We start from the raw sequence: 16,928 nt of genomic DNA, 5'->3' as shown, positions 1-16,928 counted from the left end.
GTAGGAACACAGAACAGGAAGGAGACAGTACCAGGAAATCCTTGCTGGCCTCAGTCCGTCATCACTTTATCTTTCCCTCATACACATGCAGCTGACAGATCCTGTCCACTCTTCGTTCACCTCGTTCAACTTAGTCTTTCCTGCTTCAGAGCACAGCAGGTAGACCGTATTACCTACCTCTGCTATTGAATTAGCATGGATAACAGGCTTAGAGAGAGAGAATGAAATGTGTGAGATGGCAAAGGACAATACAGAAGGTAGTTTCGACTCCAGGAATAATTACCTGCAACTCCAGAGCAGAGACTCCTGTACGGAATTGATACACCTCAGAGGGAAAAACTCAAGCACAGCTTTCCAATGATCAAGTTGAACTTATTTTAATTTCATCTCTAGTTAAAAAACAGTATTCTACTCCAATGAAGAAAGTCTATTTCCTATCTACAACAGCAGCAGGATTGGCAGCAGTCTTTACTATTGAAAAGCCAGAGCGTGGGAACAAATTCTCCAGTGACCCATAGTTTCTGCAGTCCCTTCTGCTCCTGCACAAACACCAACTCCCCAGGAAACCCGGGATGGCAGGCGGGCACAGCACAGGCACCCTGCAGTGGGACACAGCTGGAGCTCATTCTCTGGATCTTCCCATTCTCGCCATCTTCAGGCCCACAGCAGAGTCAGTGTTTTGAGTCTAGTAATGTCACTAAGTAAATAATCTAAAGAGAGGGCTCAGAACACAATGCTAAGTTAAAGTCCTATTATTTAGATGGTAAGGTGTCAAGTCTTTCAACTTTCAGCCTATTTGGGAAGGTTTAAGCTATTCTTAAGAATATGGTAGTATTCGCTCAGTGACCACCACCTCCTTGTATCTTCAGAAATGCTTACTAACTGCGTTACTATATTCTAATTCCTAGAAGTAAATCCAGGGACCATTCCATCTTATCTTACACACAACATTTACTAGTTTTCCAAGCATGACAGAAATGGGAAAAAAAAAAATATATATATATATTAGAACAAGAACAATTTATGTTAATTTCCACAATCTCGTTCTTCTGTGAGCAGTGCCTGATTCTTTTTTAAATGAACAAATTTCAGTCCAATGCTAAAGAAAAAGAAATCCAATGTGGGACTAATTACAAAATAAACAAGAATATGATTTCATAATAAATCTTTCCAGTGTTGCTCTAACTGCATTACAAAATGCTTCTTCCCACAGAAACTCAGATAACTCTTCTAAAATGAAAAACAACTTTCTATATTCATTTCTGACAAGCAATGACTAATTAAACATCCTCGTGAGGGATCCAGAAGTGCTGCCTCAGGAGCATAAATTACCACTCACCATCCTATATAAATAAGCCTTCGTCAGTGGCTACTACCTGGGACCCCTCTTCTCAGGCCAGTAACCATCTCATGGAAAGCCCTATAGAAAACCAATGCTGCAGAAGTGAACTTGGCATGTTCCACTCAGATCCTTCTAAGGTAACTATTCTAAAACAAAATTGGCAGATCTTGTTTAATAATAATAATAATAATAATAATAAAAAGGCAAATGCTGCTTTTTGATCTTACAGAGGCAAAAAAAAAAATAAAAAGGAAAAAAGTGACAAGAGTAATAATTCAAGTAAAGTATGTGTAAATCGAAACACGCCACTTTCACGTTAAGACAAAGTGAAGGAGGGTGAGGATCGTTATAACAGAGTCAAAAAGCCTAGGTATTATCACCAACGGTTAATTCACTTTACAGTCACCAATAAGACAATTGTATATATTTTTGCACCTTGCGCTTGTAAAAGCAGATAAAATATTTAATATGTAATTTACAATGTATTTTACCAGCTCAGCATACAGGATGTTTATAGATTATATCAAAGTAGTAGACAGTTAGGGGCCTGTGCAAACCCTGCAAAAATAGAACTTCAGGTATCTGCTAATCAAAAACAAAAACAAAAACAGTATGCTGTTTAGAAGTGATACAATTCAAACTACCACAAAATACAAAGGACTGCAAAAATGTATACCATTCCAACATCATATATAAGTTATTAAATAAAGATCTGATTTAAAAGAATATAAATGAAGCCTTTAAGTAGGTCTTTTCTACATGCATATTATTCCTCATTAAAGAAAAAAATATGTAAAAAGGCCATTGGTAATTGCTTTGTTAACATTTGTAGAAAATGCCAATTCTCTGGTCACAAACTCCACTAAGTTTAGCACTTAAGGTCTCTGCAGTGTTATAAACGTAATTTAAAATACTGTTAATTCTAGAACTCCATTGGTAAAATGACGTGACTTGGAATATGGCAGTCTTCATGTTGAGGGCAATGATCCACAGTTCTGTTTTGTTTCGAGTTTCACAGGCGCGAGCAGTTATCCCGAAGAACAGCACCCTCCACTGCCGCTCTGAGCTTGAGGTTCGTCGTCAATGATCTGCACGCCTCGCCTGGCAGCCCCGGCCTGACTAGAGCCATTGCCTTTCGCTCTCTCATCCACCTGCGCCGTCTCTATCATTCCTGAAAGCAGAGGAGCAGACGTGAGCACAGCCCGGTCTATGGAGTTTCCTCTTTCTGCAACTTCAATAGTCTGCTGTGATAACTATTCCCGATAACTATTTCCAGCAACAGACATGGTACACAGCGACTACTACGTCAACTCCAGACAGCACTTTAAAAACTAGCATGTGGAAAGTGTAACAGCTGGTATTACAATGGCCACAAAGTACATAACAGAGGAAAACAGCTATTTTTATGTTTGAATAATATACTGTGTACAGTAAGTATAATGTCGAGATTTTTTCAAATGTATCAGAAACAGGTTAAAGTTCAAGTTATTCCTAGCACAAGAGATTAAAATTAGGGCACAGGACTTATTTAAGAAAATGGAATCTGAGGGGCTGGAGAGATGGCCCAGTGGTTAATAGAGCATACTGCTCTTGAAGAAAAACCAGGTCCCACATCTGGAAGCTCACAACTCCTCTGACTTCCTCCAACACCCATGTGCACATACCCACACACGAACACACATTCAAACACATGTGTAATAAAAATATATAGTAAAGTAAAGGATATCTGAAAGAGTAAAAAGAACTTAGGGGGTGGAGAGAGGTTCAGCAGTTAAGAGTGCTTGTTCCAAAGTCCTGAGGACTGGGGTTTGGATCCCAGCACCCATGGAGGAGGTGGGTGTCCCAACAGAAGCCTACGGCCTTTGAGGGGGACAGAGACAAGAGGAGGATGGCTCGGCCTTGCTGGTTTCCACCCTAGCCAAGAAAATGCAGTTTCAGGTTCAGAGAGAGACTCGTGACTACAAAGAAAAGGGTAGAGAATGGTAGGAGAGAGCACAGCCATTGCCCTCTTCTGGTCTCCTTGTGCATACACATACCGACACAGACACACACACACAAACGAACCTTTAAAAAGAAAAAGATGAATGAGCTTCACAGACCGTTGAAGTAATTTATATACATATATGTATATATGTAAGAGAAAAATACTCATGTGCATGATACTTAGTATAAAACTACATGAACTGCGTAGTGGTACAAGCCTTGAATTCCAGCAGGAGACAAAGGCAGGAAGGTTTCTGTGAGTCCTAGGCCAGCCAGAGTTACAAGGTGAGAAAAAAACAAAACAACACATCAAAACCCACGAGTCCTAATGGTGAACAGCTGGATGCTGGTAGCATGTGCCTGTAATCCCATTACTTGGGAGGTTCCGGCAATAGGATCAGGAATTCAATGACAGTCTCTGCTACATAGAATTCAAGGCTGATCTAAGTGAGATTTTATCTCACAGAAGGGGACCAAGGTGGAGGGGAGGAATTTTTGTGATTTGGCTTAGACAGGTATTTCCTATTTAAGACAAGAGTCACAAACTCATAAAATAATTTTTAAGAACCTGACAAATTGAACCTTATTGAAAAGTAAAACATCTCCTTTTTGAGAAACAGTTACAAGAATGAAAAGACACTGATGGGAGGAAACTTCTGCAGAATACTTAGTCAACAAGATGAAGGAAGAGAGGGGAGTCCTTAAAACAGAAAGAGTTCTAAAGCCTGTGTCCGGGGCAGCCCATGAAGAACAGTTCTCAGGTGGGGTGTGCCAGACATTGTAGTGATAAGACATACAGCACAGATTCTGTTTCTACTTATTTATTCAGCCTTTTAAAGTTTTTTATTTCTAGGTATGTTTCACAATGTATGAAATGGACTTATGTTAGTAGTCCTATGTTACAGGACTTTTAAATGAACACATGGAGAATAGATATCCCTAAGGCATGAGGTTTATCCCATCTTCTGTCTGAAGTATGATCTGAGAACTGCAAGCATCACCACTCGTGTGCTTGTAGAATGGGAACTTCAGGACATGACAAACCTCCACCAAACGTGTTGATTTACGCAGATCCCCGTGGTTGTATACAGCAACTGTTACACAGTTTGCTGGTTCTCAGGCCGAGTGTGCAGCCGAGTCACATGGTGGGCTTCCTACAGCACAGACTGCCTGCTCTAGACGTTCTCATCCAGTAGGTTTGGGACCGGAAGCTGCATTTCTAGTAACCTCAAGCAATGCTAACGCTGCTGACTAGTAGGAGACCTCATTATTCTAAAGGAATTATAAATGACTTCAGAGTCTTGAATAAAATCTACCCCAGTTTGTGTACACTTATTTTTTTTCTAGAGAGCAAAACCAGTTTCATCAAATCCTCAAGAGAATGGGGTCCACAGGTTTAAAGACTGCAATTTGACAATCCTTCACCATTACTCCATAGGCCAGCATTCTCCTAAATATAAGCATTGTAGTGGCAACATAAGAAATGAACTTTAGGCTATATTTATAAAGAAACTCGCCAGGCGGTGGTGGCGCACGCCTTTAATCCCAGCACTTGGGAGGTAGAGGCAGGCGGATCTCTGTGAGTTCCAGGCCAGCCTGGACTACCAAGTGAGTTCCAGGAAAGGTGCAAAGCTACACAGAGAAACCCTGTCCCGAAAAACCAATCTTGTTTTTCTTTCTCTAGGAAAACATTTCAACATGAAAATTTCAAGCATGTAAAAATAGAGCAAAAGAGCCTAATAAAAACCCATCCCCTCATTTTACCCACATTCTATCTATGTGTCTCTACCACTATTTTGAATCAAGTCCCAGACATATTTTATTCATGGATTCCTTTAATATGTATCTCTAAAAGAGACCTTTTTAAAGCTCAACCACATCCTAGTGACACCTAAAAAGACTAACCTTTATATTTTAATAACAAACTTCAGTGCACATTCACGGACTGATTGTTTTCAAAATGTTTTTCTTCACTAATCTGTCAATTAAGATCCAAATATGGCCCACCACTACAACAAATTGTTATGGATGTTAAATGTGGGTTATTCTTTTTCATTAAAAAAAAAGTATGTAGAACAGAGATCAACCTCAGATGCCATCTACCTTACCCTTTGAGAAAGGTTTTTCACTAGGTTCTGAGCTTGCTGATTTGGTTAAGCTAACTGGCCAATGAGCCCCAAGGATCCAACTCCACAGCTTGGGGTGGGGAGGGCTTAGAAACACGTGCTACTATGTCTGTGGGTGTTGGGAATCAAACCTTACAGCTGAGCTATCGCCTCAGTCCCTTGAATGTGTTTTAATACATATATTCTCCTTTCTTTTTAAAAAATAATCACACACACACATATTTTAAATACATTTAGCATACATCAAACAAGTGATTTCAACACCATTAGTTATTGCTTAAAACAGATAAAAGTACCTAAGATTTTAAAACATGAACTGAACAAATACCAGGTAAAAATAGTACATATAGATCTAAAAACGTCCTGTTTATATTACAGAAATTGGCAAAATATCACTTTAGAAAAATTAACAATTTTTTTTTTTTTTTTTTTTTGAGGCAGGGTCTGGAGCTCATTTTGTGGACCAGGCTAACCTCAAACTCAGAGACCCAGCTGCCTCAGCCTTTGGAATGCTGGGATTAAAGACGTGTACCACTACTCCTGGCTGGAAACAGTAACAACGGTTTGTAAAAGCCATTGTAAACGTACTAATGTGAGTATACGTACTTTTACAAAGGTCAAGGAAGAGTTCCTCTATTCCTTTGTTTTGTTTAGCAGAAGTATGATAATGTTTTGCTCCCACAGAATCTGCATACCTTAAAAAAGAAAAAAATATCAGTCACTGACAAAGTCCTTCAAGCTTTCTACAACAGCAATTTTAGTGACTAAATTTACCTTTATTAACTTACTAACTTACCCAGTTTTCATTACATCAAGATTATTTAGATATTTAATTTCTCTATATTTAGATAGAACCAAACTTAGAAAAAAAAACACAAGATTTGAATTTTTTTTTTTTTTTTTAATGTTGAGACAGGGTTTCTCTGTGTAGTTTTGGTGCCTGTCCTGGATCTCGCTCTCTAGACCAGGCTGGCCTTGAACTCATGGAGATCCGCCTGGCTCTGCCTCCCGAGTGCTGGGATTAAAGGCATGCGCCGCCGCCGCCGCCGCCGCCGCCGCCACCACCACCTGGCCAGGTTTGAAATTTTTATACACTAATTTGGTCTGAAATACTTTAAAAGGTTTTGTGATCTCCTGACATTTAATCTTGATAGCATTCTTTCCTTTTTAGTGAAATCAAAAAAGAAATGGAAAGTGAACTATCTTACTCTTGACAGATGTCCAGCACATCACAGTGCAAACATGCTTCCTGAGAACAAGAGTGGACTGCAAGAGGTTTGTGTACACATCCTGAGGAGGTTATACCAGCTAACTTGTCAAAGCCTACAGTAAGCGGCTGCCGTCACTGTGGAGCAATGGGAGGTGGGGAGCATGACACTTACGATTCTGCTTCTTGGATGGAAACATGTCTCTCCTTTTCCAAGTCTATTTTATTACCTAATGTGAAAAAAGTAAACAGTGATCTTAATATTGATTTATTTTTAATAAAATTAGACAATTCTAAATATATAACTGTGATTATTTGAAAAAATAACAGGAATCCCCATCAGATTTCTAAATGTCTTAATCACAAAGATGTGAGGGCTGTTCATGATCACTGGGCCTATGTTTCACCCTCCTGCAACAGGTCAGTGTAGACACGCTTGAACTTTCAACCTGTCAGAGGCAAAGAAATCTCTCTTCCAAAGAGAAGGGTGTTAAGTCTTGTATATAGGGCACAGCAGGGGCTGAGATTCACTAGGAAGTATAGTGATGTTTTATTGAAGTATATATGCATGGTTTTAAAAAGCAAAAAAGGCTCTATTCCCCAATCAACTTAAAAACAATCAATAAGTAAGTGTAATTATTGATTTACTAAAATATAGCAAGCTTGTGTCTTGGGCACTAAAAGGGAATTTTAATTTCGAATTTTTAAGTACTCCTCCACCACAGAGAGACCAAGTATTCTGTTTATGAAGCAACTTTAATGATCTTTCAGAACTTTATACATGTCATGTAGATTTAAAATTACCGGAAATAAGTTTAGTCTTCTTTAAAAAATGTAGTTAAGCCAAGATTTCCCTAAAAAGCAAGCAGAACCAAAATCAAACTACTCCACAAACAGACTCCTTCTTGAGTACTGGACAGGAGTTAAGATGACCTGGGGAGATCCAGGGTAAAGGTCAGAGAAACAACAAACGGATTAGGGGTGGAGGTGGGGAGGTAGAAACAAATGGTTTAATTTCTTCCATTTTATCTTTCAGACAGAATAAAGCAAAGCATCCAATGAAAGGTGAAATGTTTATCACCAAGAAGTACAAGTCAAGAGGCGCTATATATTGAAGACTCAAAAATAATCTGAGCCCTTAATTGGCGGCAGCTGCGGCAAACTATCTGCCCGCACTGCCCAAGGGGGAGGGTGTGAGAGGCAACACTAAGTCAGTGAGCTCCGACCAATGCAGCAAGGAGCCTTATTAGCTCAACAGACATGCTCCAAGTACTACATTAATCTCACTTTCTACATTATCGCCTGCCAATATAAATTCAATCCAGTAAATATTATAGCCGGTACACTGAGCAGTAATCAGATAAAGCAAGATGCTTTATTCTACAAATACAAGCACCACCACCTGGTGTCAGGTGTCTCCTATAAAACTTCATTACAGGGCTGCAGAGATAGCCCAGGTTAAGAGGGCAGCATACTGCTCTCCCAGAGCACCTCAGTTCAGTTCTTGCACCCACATTTAACTCCACCTCCAGAAGGTAAAGGGCCTCGTGCTCTCATAGGTACCTGCACTCACATGTACACACACAGAGAATTAAAAATAATAAAAATAAATCTAGCCAGATGTGGTAGCACATGCCTTTAATCCCAGAACTCAGAAGGCAGAAGCAGGCAGATCTCTTCTGAGTTCCAGGCTAGCCAAAGCTACATAATGAGTGTTATTTGTCTCTCTGTCTCTCTCGCTCTACATATGTGTATATATCATATACATATATGGTGTGATATATCATATGTGTTATACATATTTTATATGTGGTATAGTAATATAGCACATGTTTTATATATTACATTATGTAACATATATAATACATATATGTGCATGTATTTTAAATATTATATATGTATACATGCATATTTAACTAACTTCATTATATCAAAACAAACTTGGGGGCTGGAGAGATGGCTCAGCAGTTAAGAGCACTGAGTGTTCTTCCAGAGGACCTGGGTTCAATTCCCAGCACCCACATGGCAGCTCACAACTGTCTGCAACTCCAGTTCCAGGGCACCCAACACCCTCACACAGACGTACATACACTATTGCACATAAAATAAAAATAAATTCTTAAAAAAAAAAAAAAACTTGGGAAGACATGACTGATCAATAAGTTAACTATATAAAAAAGTGATGAGTTAACAAGACTGTTAAAATATGTAAACCTTGAGCTGGACACATTTAGGACTATAATCTCTATAATTCCAGCATTTGTGGGCGTCTAGCGTTGTACCTCATGATGAACCTACAGCCTTTGAAAGCCTCAAGAACGGTTGTGGATTTTCGTGAGACAGTGATTCCTCCGGAGAAGTGGAGAGCAGTGGAGAAGTACCCCACTTATCACAATGCAGGACTCAGAGTGCAAGGGCAGGCACCATTTTGAGAGAACCTGTCTGAGAACCAACCGAGAATGGGAAACATCCACAAGTAAGAAGCTAAACTGACTCTGCGATCGCCCATGGCAAGAGAGCCCTAGAGGGTACTGCAGAAAGAAGTGCCAGATGCTGACCAGTACCCAAGGCAGGAGGCTCAGTCCAGGAAGGAAAGTTCACAGGAAAAAGCAACCCACCCTCAGTGGCCAGAACAGATCTCATGTGCCGAGAACAAGGCCTCAGTTTCACAGAGCCTAAGGAGCCCAAGGGTGGTGGGCAGCCCAGCCTCTGGAGCCACCAATCTGCAGCACGGCCACAGTCTGAAACGGGAGCTCCGCTGGGCTGCTTGACACCCATGCTGCATCCTGCCAGCCCATCAGTGATGCTTAAGAGTGGACACACGGGTGCTCAGACTTTGCAGATCTCAGTGTTGTAGCTGCTTCCTATGATCCCAACACACTTGGGGGACAGTCCTCGGCTAAGACAGCCACCCTGGGGACTTCGTGTTGGAGAGCCAAGAGATCCTGACCAATGCACAGAATGCAAAGCTAAGTGTTGTTAGCTGAGGGCCATCATACACAGAGACCGGCAGGTTGACATCAGCACCAGTGAACATCAGACACTTGTCCAGTTCAGGCTCAACACCAACCTAAACAGCAGGAAAGACCAGAGACAACAAGCTCGACTCAAGTCCCCCCTCCTTTAGAAATGGAATTATTTACTTTTCGAGAACCAACACAGAAGCTGCTCCAACATTTTGTTGCCATTCATACCTTGTTTTATGACAGCTTTTGAAAAGATTTAATTATTTATTATGTATATATAGACGTGCCTGTATTAGCTTATGTGCAGCGTGTGTGTAGGTGGCAGATGCCCACGGAGGCCATTGGGACCTCTGGAACTGGAGTTACAGGTGGCTTTGAGCTACTGAGATGGATGCTGGAACCAAACCTGCATTCTCTGCAAGAGCTGTTAAGTACTCTTAACCACTGAGCCATCTCTCCAGGTCCTCTTTTTATTACTACATCATAAGCAGTGTTTTTACTGTCATATTTCTAAAAACTTTTACATTTTATTCTCTTCTACACATGTCATCTATTTTGATTCATTCATTTATCATTATTGGCAATATTGCTCCACCCCTTTCTGCTCCATACCACCCTACTCTCCCCCAACACACACTTTTTCTCTCTACTATACTTTTAGCAGTATTTTGGCTTCATCTTATTGGGCATTTTATGGTTTTACTTTATTTTATTGTTGGTTTTTGCTTTACAGAAAAACTAATGCTTTTACCTAATTAAACAAAATTTTCCTATCATGTGTGTATAACGCATGTGTGTGAGGAAATGTACATGCTCCAGCACACATGTGGAGGCCAGAGGACAATGTTGTGCAGTTGAACATGGGTTCCAGGGTTGAACTTAGGTTGCGAGGATTGTGTGGCAAACACTTTTATCTGCTAAGCCATCTCACTAGGCCATGTTTTCACTTTTTATTCCCCTTCTCACATTATTCAAATTTTCTTCCACACTTTTTCATTATTGGGAAGCTTTTTGCTGTTCTTATCTTTCTTGCACTTTTCTCTTCCCTGACACTACATTTTTCTCCTTTTCCTTTCACTTTTTTGTTTTGTTTTGTTTTGTTTTGAGACAGGGTTTCTCTGTGTAGCTTTGCGCCTTTCCTGGATCTCTCTCTGTAGACCAGGCTGGCCTCGAACTCACAGAGATCCGCCTGCCTCTGCCTCCCGAGTGCTGAGATTAAAGGTGTGCGCCACCACCGCCCGGCTCCTTTCACTTTTATATTAGCACACTCTTACATTAATTTTCTTATTTTCTGGTTTATGATCACTGTTGAAATGCTAGTGGACTTTTATATATATTTTAATATCTTGCACAGTTTGATGCTGTGGTTATAATAATTTGTTTCATCAAATAGTGGTCCTTAGAATTGAACCCTTACGGACAGGCTGCTCAGTAAGATCCCAAAGCAAATGACATGCAAACTGCATCACAGAACACAGACAATAAGACATGACTCCTACAGAATACTGACCTTCTACATGACTTCTACAAAATACTGAAGCAAGTGAGCACTGGACAAAGGTTGTAAAGTTTACTAGTAAACACCATCAATGACCTCAGAGGATACAATAATTCAATCCAGGATTTGAGAAGAAAATCAGCAACACCGAGGACAGAGTTAAATTTATCGATAAAGATGAAAAGGCTCCGACATGGAAGAAAGACAGCACAAGTAAACAGAGAAGAAGAGAAATGAAACTGTATCAAATGAAAACCACCAGGGAAGACCACCAAGAGATTCAACCACGCATATGAAGGAGTGTCCGAGGTGACGACAACGACAAAGAAGTGTGACGATCACACACCAGCCAGAGAAGAGGAAACAAGCATCATCACAGTATGATCAAAAAACCAAAGCTAGGGGCACACAGGGTAGAAAAGCAGTGAGATAGAAACCACAGGAAGAGGAACTACCGCTACCATTACAGAAGACGACTTCAAAAATCTTAAGAAATGGACTTCCAAATTCAAGAAGTACTGAGAACCCCAAATAGACAAGGCAATGAAAGAGTTAAAAGACAATGAGCGGGAAGAAGCTCTCCAGTCAGAGGACCAGGAGAAAAACGAGAAAGTAATTATATATGACATAAAAGCACAAGTGGGGACTTGCACATGGGGGAGCAACAAGGAGATGAGCAGCAGCGGGGAGAGGGAGAAACGGGTAAGGCCATGAAGGAGAGGGATGAACAGGAATACAGTGCAGTAACACATACACAGGACAACACCACAATGAACCCCACTACTGTGTATGCTAGCCTTCAAAACAAACACAAACTTGAAAACAAAGTTCCTGTAAAAAGAAGTGGAGGCGCACACCTGCAAAGCTGGCCGTCAGCAGGCCAAGGCAGGAGGATCATGTTAAGTTCAAGGCAAGCCTGGGCTATGCAGCTAGACTTGGTCTCTAAAGCCTGAACAAGCAGGAAGCACGGGTGACAGGGATAAGGAGGTACAGTGGAAGAACACAGAGCAGCGTCTGCAGGAGAGTGGAGATGATGGAGGAAGGATTCTGCCACTGTGTCAGGTCGGACGGTGCTGCAAGGACAGCATCCTCAGACTAGAGAAGTGCAGTGCACGGTCTGCCACAAGAAACCACTGGAAACATCTGGGGACGGGAAGGAAGGAGAAGGATGGAGGACCAGTTACCCAAGAACTGTCATGAGCATCTGATTTAATATACTGGAGGAAGTAACCCTCCCAACCCCCTTTCACTCTTTTCATGTTCTCCTCCTACAGACAAGAAAACACAGGAATAAAATGGGAAATGCGTCCTTAAAATTGTTCTAAATTTCATGTCTAACTTGGCAGCAGATAGGAAGACTTCTATTTCATGCTCTACATTAATAATTTCTACATTATATAAAGGTTACTTGACTTCCATAACTTCAATGTATATGTAAATAATTTTGCTCTTCAGAGAGGTAACAAAATATCAAAAAAAAAAATTAACCTTCAGTTACTTACTTACTGTGGTCACTCTAAACATGGTAAGCTCCATATACTACAGAAAGCCACACAAATCTCATTAATAACTAGCTGCAACTTTGGCCTCCTTTGTGATCTATTACTCTAGCGTTCCTGTCTCAAATATCCGTGCTGGACTAATTCCTCATATCTAAAATAAAAAGGAGCAAATTATTTCCCTACTCTCTTCCCTCAGACTCATACTTTGGTATGAGACCAATCTAATGGTAACATGCATGAATGGTAAGTTCCAGTTATGAATAAATTCCCAGGGCTAAGAGCAGCGTTTTCCCACACACATCATTCCATTGCTTCAATCCCCCGAACAATCACCACTTCCATCCTCCACTAACCTACCATGCCTTCAGGATGGCAAGATGACTCAGTGGTTAAGAGCCATTTCTTCCCGAGAACCTGGGTTCAACTCCCAGCATCCACGTGCTGGCTCATAACCACCTGTAACTCCAGTTCTAGGGGATCCTATGACATGTTCTTATTTCATGGGTGCCAGGCATGCATGTGGTGCACAGACATACATGTAGTGTGTAGGCACACATGCCGGCAAACAAACACCCATAGACATACATTTTGAAAAAGAAAGAGTTAAGGGGTTGGGGATTTAGCTCAGTGGTAGAGTGCTTGCCTTGCAAGCACAAGGCCCTGGGTTTGATCCTCAGCTCCAAAAAAAAAAGAAAAGAAAAGAAATAGTCACGCTATAGGCCGGGTGGTGGTGGCACACGCCTTTAATCCCAGCACTTGGGAGGCAGAGCCAGGCGGATCTTTGTGAGTTCGAGGCCAGCCTGGTCTACAGAGCGAGATCCAGGAAAGACACCAAAGCTACACAGAGGAACCCTGTCTCGAAAAACCAAAAAGAAAGAGTTAAGAAAAAAAAGGTTTATGCCACTGTGCCTGGCCTTGTCACTTAAAAAAAAAAAACATAAGAAAAACAACAAAAACAAACTATTCTGGTTTTCTCCAAGCTTAGTCTTACTATCAGCCACAAAAGCAGGCAGCAGCATCTCTGATAGCTGTTTGATGCCAGGTAAGAACATAGGTATGCCTAGGAATCTCCTTCCCTGCACTTCCCTGTGATGCCCAGGACTCTTCCTTGCACACTTCCCCTGTGATGCCCAGGACTCTCCTTCCCTGCACACTTCCCCTGTGATGTCCAGGACTCTCCTTCCCTGCACACTTCCCCTGTGATGTCCAGGACTCTCCTTCCCTGCACACTTCCCCTGTGATGTCCAGGACTCTCCTTCCCTGCACTTCCCCTGTGATGTCCAGGACTCTCCTTCCCTGCACACTTCCCCTGTGATGTCCAGGACTCTCCTTCCCTGCACACTTCCCCTGTGATGTCCAGGACTCTCCTTCCCTGCACACTTCCCCTGTGATGTCCAGGACTCTCCTTCCCTGCACTTGCCCTGTGATGTCCAGGACTCTCCTTCCCTGCATTTCCCTGTGATGCCCAGGACTCTCCTTCCCTGCACACTTCCCCTGTGATGTCCAGGACTCTCCTTCCCTGCATTTCCCTGTGATGTCCAGGACTCTCCTTCCCTGCACACTTCCCCTGTGATGTCCAGGACTCTCCTTCCCTGCACTTCCCCTGTGATGTCCAGGACTCTCCTTCCCTGCACACTTCCCCTGTGATGTCCAGGACTCTCCTTCCCTGCACACTTCCCCTGTGATGTCCAGGACTCTCCTTCCCTGCACACTTCCCCTGTGATGCCCAGGACTCTCCTTCCCTGCACAGCCAGCAGGGTTATAAGGATTTTATAACGGTGTCTACTGAGTACACATCACTATTTCTAGTATACATTTCCTGCTCAGTAACTGTCAAATTAGAGATACACTTTTTAAAAAAGGGACCTGAAGAGAAAGTCTAGAAGTCTGTGACTGGTCTTACAGGTCTTTATTTTACCACCCCAGAGTCATGAACTACCCGTATCCTTGAAGTCAAAACTGTTCTCAACTAAAAAAATGTGTACAGTTAAGTGTACACAAAAGAACACTGGCTTACTTAAGGCAGTGCTTATACTCTTCCGTTTTTCCTTTTTAAAGAGCTAAAACTTCTAGTGAAAAGGCAAAAGTTGAGGCAAGCCTGGGACCCTCACTGGTTCCTAGGGGTATCCCTTGAAATACAGGGCTTGTGTCTTCTGGAAAGTCAACCCCAAGTCTAAAACAGCAGTACTACAATGTCATAATTCTCCCCTCCTGCTCTCTCTCTTAAAAAGAAGTACTTGTTTATTTTGTCTTTAGCAACCAGGAGACAGAGAAAGGACTTTAAAATAAACCAGTACTAATACTTACCAACTATACACAAACAGATTTCATTTCCCAACATTTTCCGTAGCTCTTTGACCCAGTTTTTGACCTGTACACACAAAAGAGCAAACATTATCGGAGTTAGTCCCACAACACCTAAAACCTATGGGGATATAAAAATACACCTTGAATTACACATTTTTATCAATTTTTCATATATCCAAGCAAAGCTATTTGCCAGAACAAAACTTTGTCAAGTCCCGATCTGGTATTAAGATACTTGTAACAGAGTCACTTTGGATTTAGGAAGGAATGGCCATACTCTTTTTGATCCAGCCCTAATTGATTCCTAATAGTCTATGTTATAGACTTAAGGAGAAAAAATAAAAGTATATGGGTATTAAAACAGTCTCTGTTGTGAGGCCATGCATAATACATGACCATTTAGCAAATCTCTGGCCTCTACCAAGTGAAGCCAGCACCATTCTCGTATGGTGTCAGCTAAAGATGTCTCCAGATTTTGTCATCCCATGGTGAGAACCTCTGGCATAGGATAACTGTCCACTAAGGAAGAAGCTCAGCCCTGGACATAGTTGGACATAAACTGGAATTAATGATATTAATCTTTTAAGTATTATAATACAATAATGAGATCACAATCAAACAAATGATAAGGAGCAAACCAGGACACCTGCTTTCAATTCTTACAGTGAAATTTAATTTATATGCAATCAAGTCTCACGAAGCATATATACCCTCCATAAAAACTACATGTTTGTAAGTTAGACAAATTCCATTAGTACATGGTAAGCACTTACTGTGCATCTGGACCTATGAAATGAATGTTCTACACTGCTATTCTCTACAAGATTGCAGAGGAACTGTCTTGATTAATCCTTATAAAAGCAAAGGTAATTATTTTCATCTTATAATAAACCACAATTTTCTTAGTACAGTTCAATTTAGTTGATTTCACATGAGAAATATATGACAGAATGGTAAATGTACATCTTCAATATGAACTAAATATTTTGATAAATCATGGTCACCATTTATGCTCATTTATGTATGCTTTACTGTTTAAAAACTAGTCATTAGTGAATGCAAGCACATTAATAGAGACCCAAAACAAACAAAAAACCCAGGATGGTTCTTCTAATTCAGTCATCTACCCAAAGAATACCTTCTGAAAAGAGTCTTCATCCGTTATATCATAAACTAAAATAGCTCCGTTCGAATCTCGGTAATAAATTGGACCCAATGCATGGAATCTCTCTTGACCTGCTGTATCCTAAAGAAGAACAAATGCTTATCAGATCAAAGGAAAAAGATATGGCTGCTATTTTAACTACAGTGAACTTTAATTAATTGGAAAGCAGGGCATATAGTCACAGATAACTCCAAAAACAGTATTAAAAGAAACAAAACAAGTTACAGAAGAAACAAATGTTCATGTGATGCTTTACTGTTGTACTCTTCCTCTTGAAATCTCCCATCCCCATTAAAGATCAGCTCAGTTGCTACAGGATTAAGGCAGTGGGAACAGTTCCCGCCCTAATCTGAGTATGTTCACAATGCAGAAGGAACAGAAGAGGGCACATATCAGACTCCTTTACATGCCTGGTCTCCTCCAGGAAAGATTGCCCAATCAACCCTGTCCCTTCTGCAACTGAAAAAATTATAACAGCAGTATTTAGCTAGAAAGCTGTACTCCAAATAGAATTCTTAATTAGATTTTAGGAAGGTTTTAATAAAGAAAATGGCTTTTGCTAACTAGTTAATTTATTTACAATGCCAATGGCAGGAGGAGCAGCAGGTGGGAATTGAAGTTCAAGGTGTCAGCCCACCAAGAGGAAACTCCCTGATGGGTGACTCTCTGTTAGGTAAGGCCCTGAGACCATGGACTCCGGAATTGCTTCTGCTGTGACTTTAGTTTGCCGCTGCCATCTTTCTCTGGTATCTGGCATGATGTGGATGGATGTGGGGAGATCCCCACTGCCTGTGATGTAGTGTGTTTATCTCATGGAGACATCCTGACTATT

The 16,928-nt window shown here is 41.0% G+C and overlaps 1 protein-coding gene across 2 annotated transcripts in view; it reads right to left on the bottom strand.

The window, feature by feature from the left end:
- Window positions 1-361: 361 nt before the first annotated feature.
- The window catches only part of Rab21 (RAB21, member RAS oncogene family), a 42,450-nt gene continuing 25,883 nt past the window's right edge, over window positions 362-16,928 (bottom strand). For both annotated transcript variants that reach the window (XM_059245297.1, XM_059245296.1), the window contains exons 3-7: window positions 16,070-16,177; window positions 14,932-14,995; window positions 6,834-6,888; window positions 6,058-6,146; window positions 362-2,513 (exon numbers count right to left, since the gene is read on the bottom strand). In XM_059245297.1, the coding sequence (XP_059101280.1) occupies window positions 2,371-2,513; window positions 6,058-6,146; window positions 6,834-6,888; window positions 14,932-14,995; window positions 16,070-16,177 (459 nt within the window). In that variant the 3' untranslated portion in view covers window positions 362-2,370. The remainder of the gene's footprint in view (window positions 2,514-6,057; window positions 6,147-6,833; window positions 6,889-14,931; window positions 14,996-16,069; window positions 16,178-16,928) is intronic.

The sequence above is a fragment of the Peromyscus eremicus genome, chromosome 18 (genome assembly GCF_949786415.1).
Source record: "Peromyscus eremicus chromosome 18, PerEre_H2_v1, whole genome shotgun sequence".
Taxonomy (NCBI): Eukaryota; Metazoa; Chordata; class Mammalia; order Rodentia; family Cricetidae; genus Peromyscus; species Peromyscus eremicus.
The sequence above is the reverse complement of the archived record's forward strand: the minus strand, read 5'-3'. Positions and strand labels throughout refer to the sequence as shown.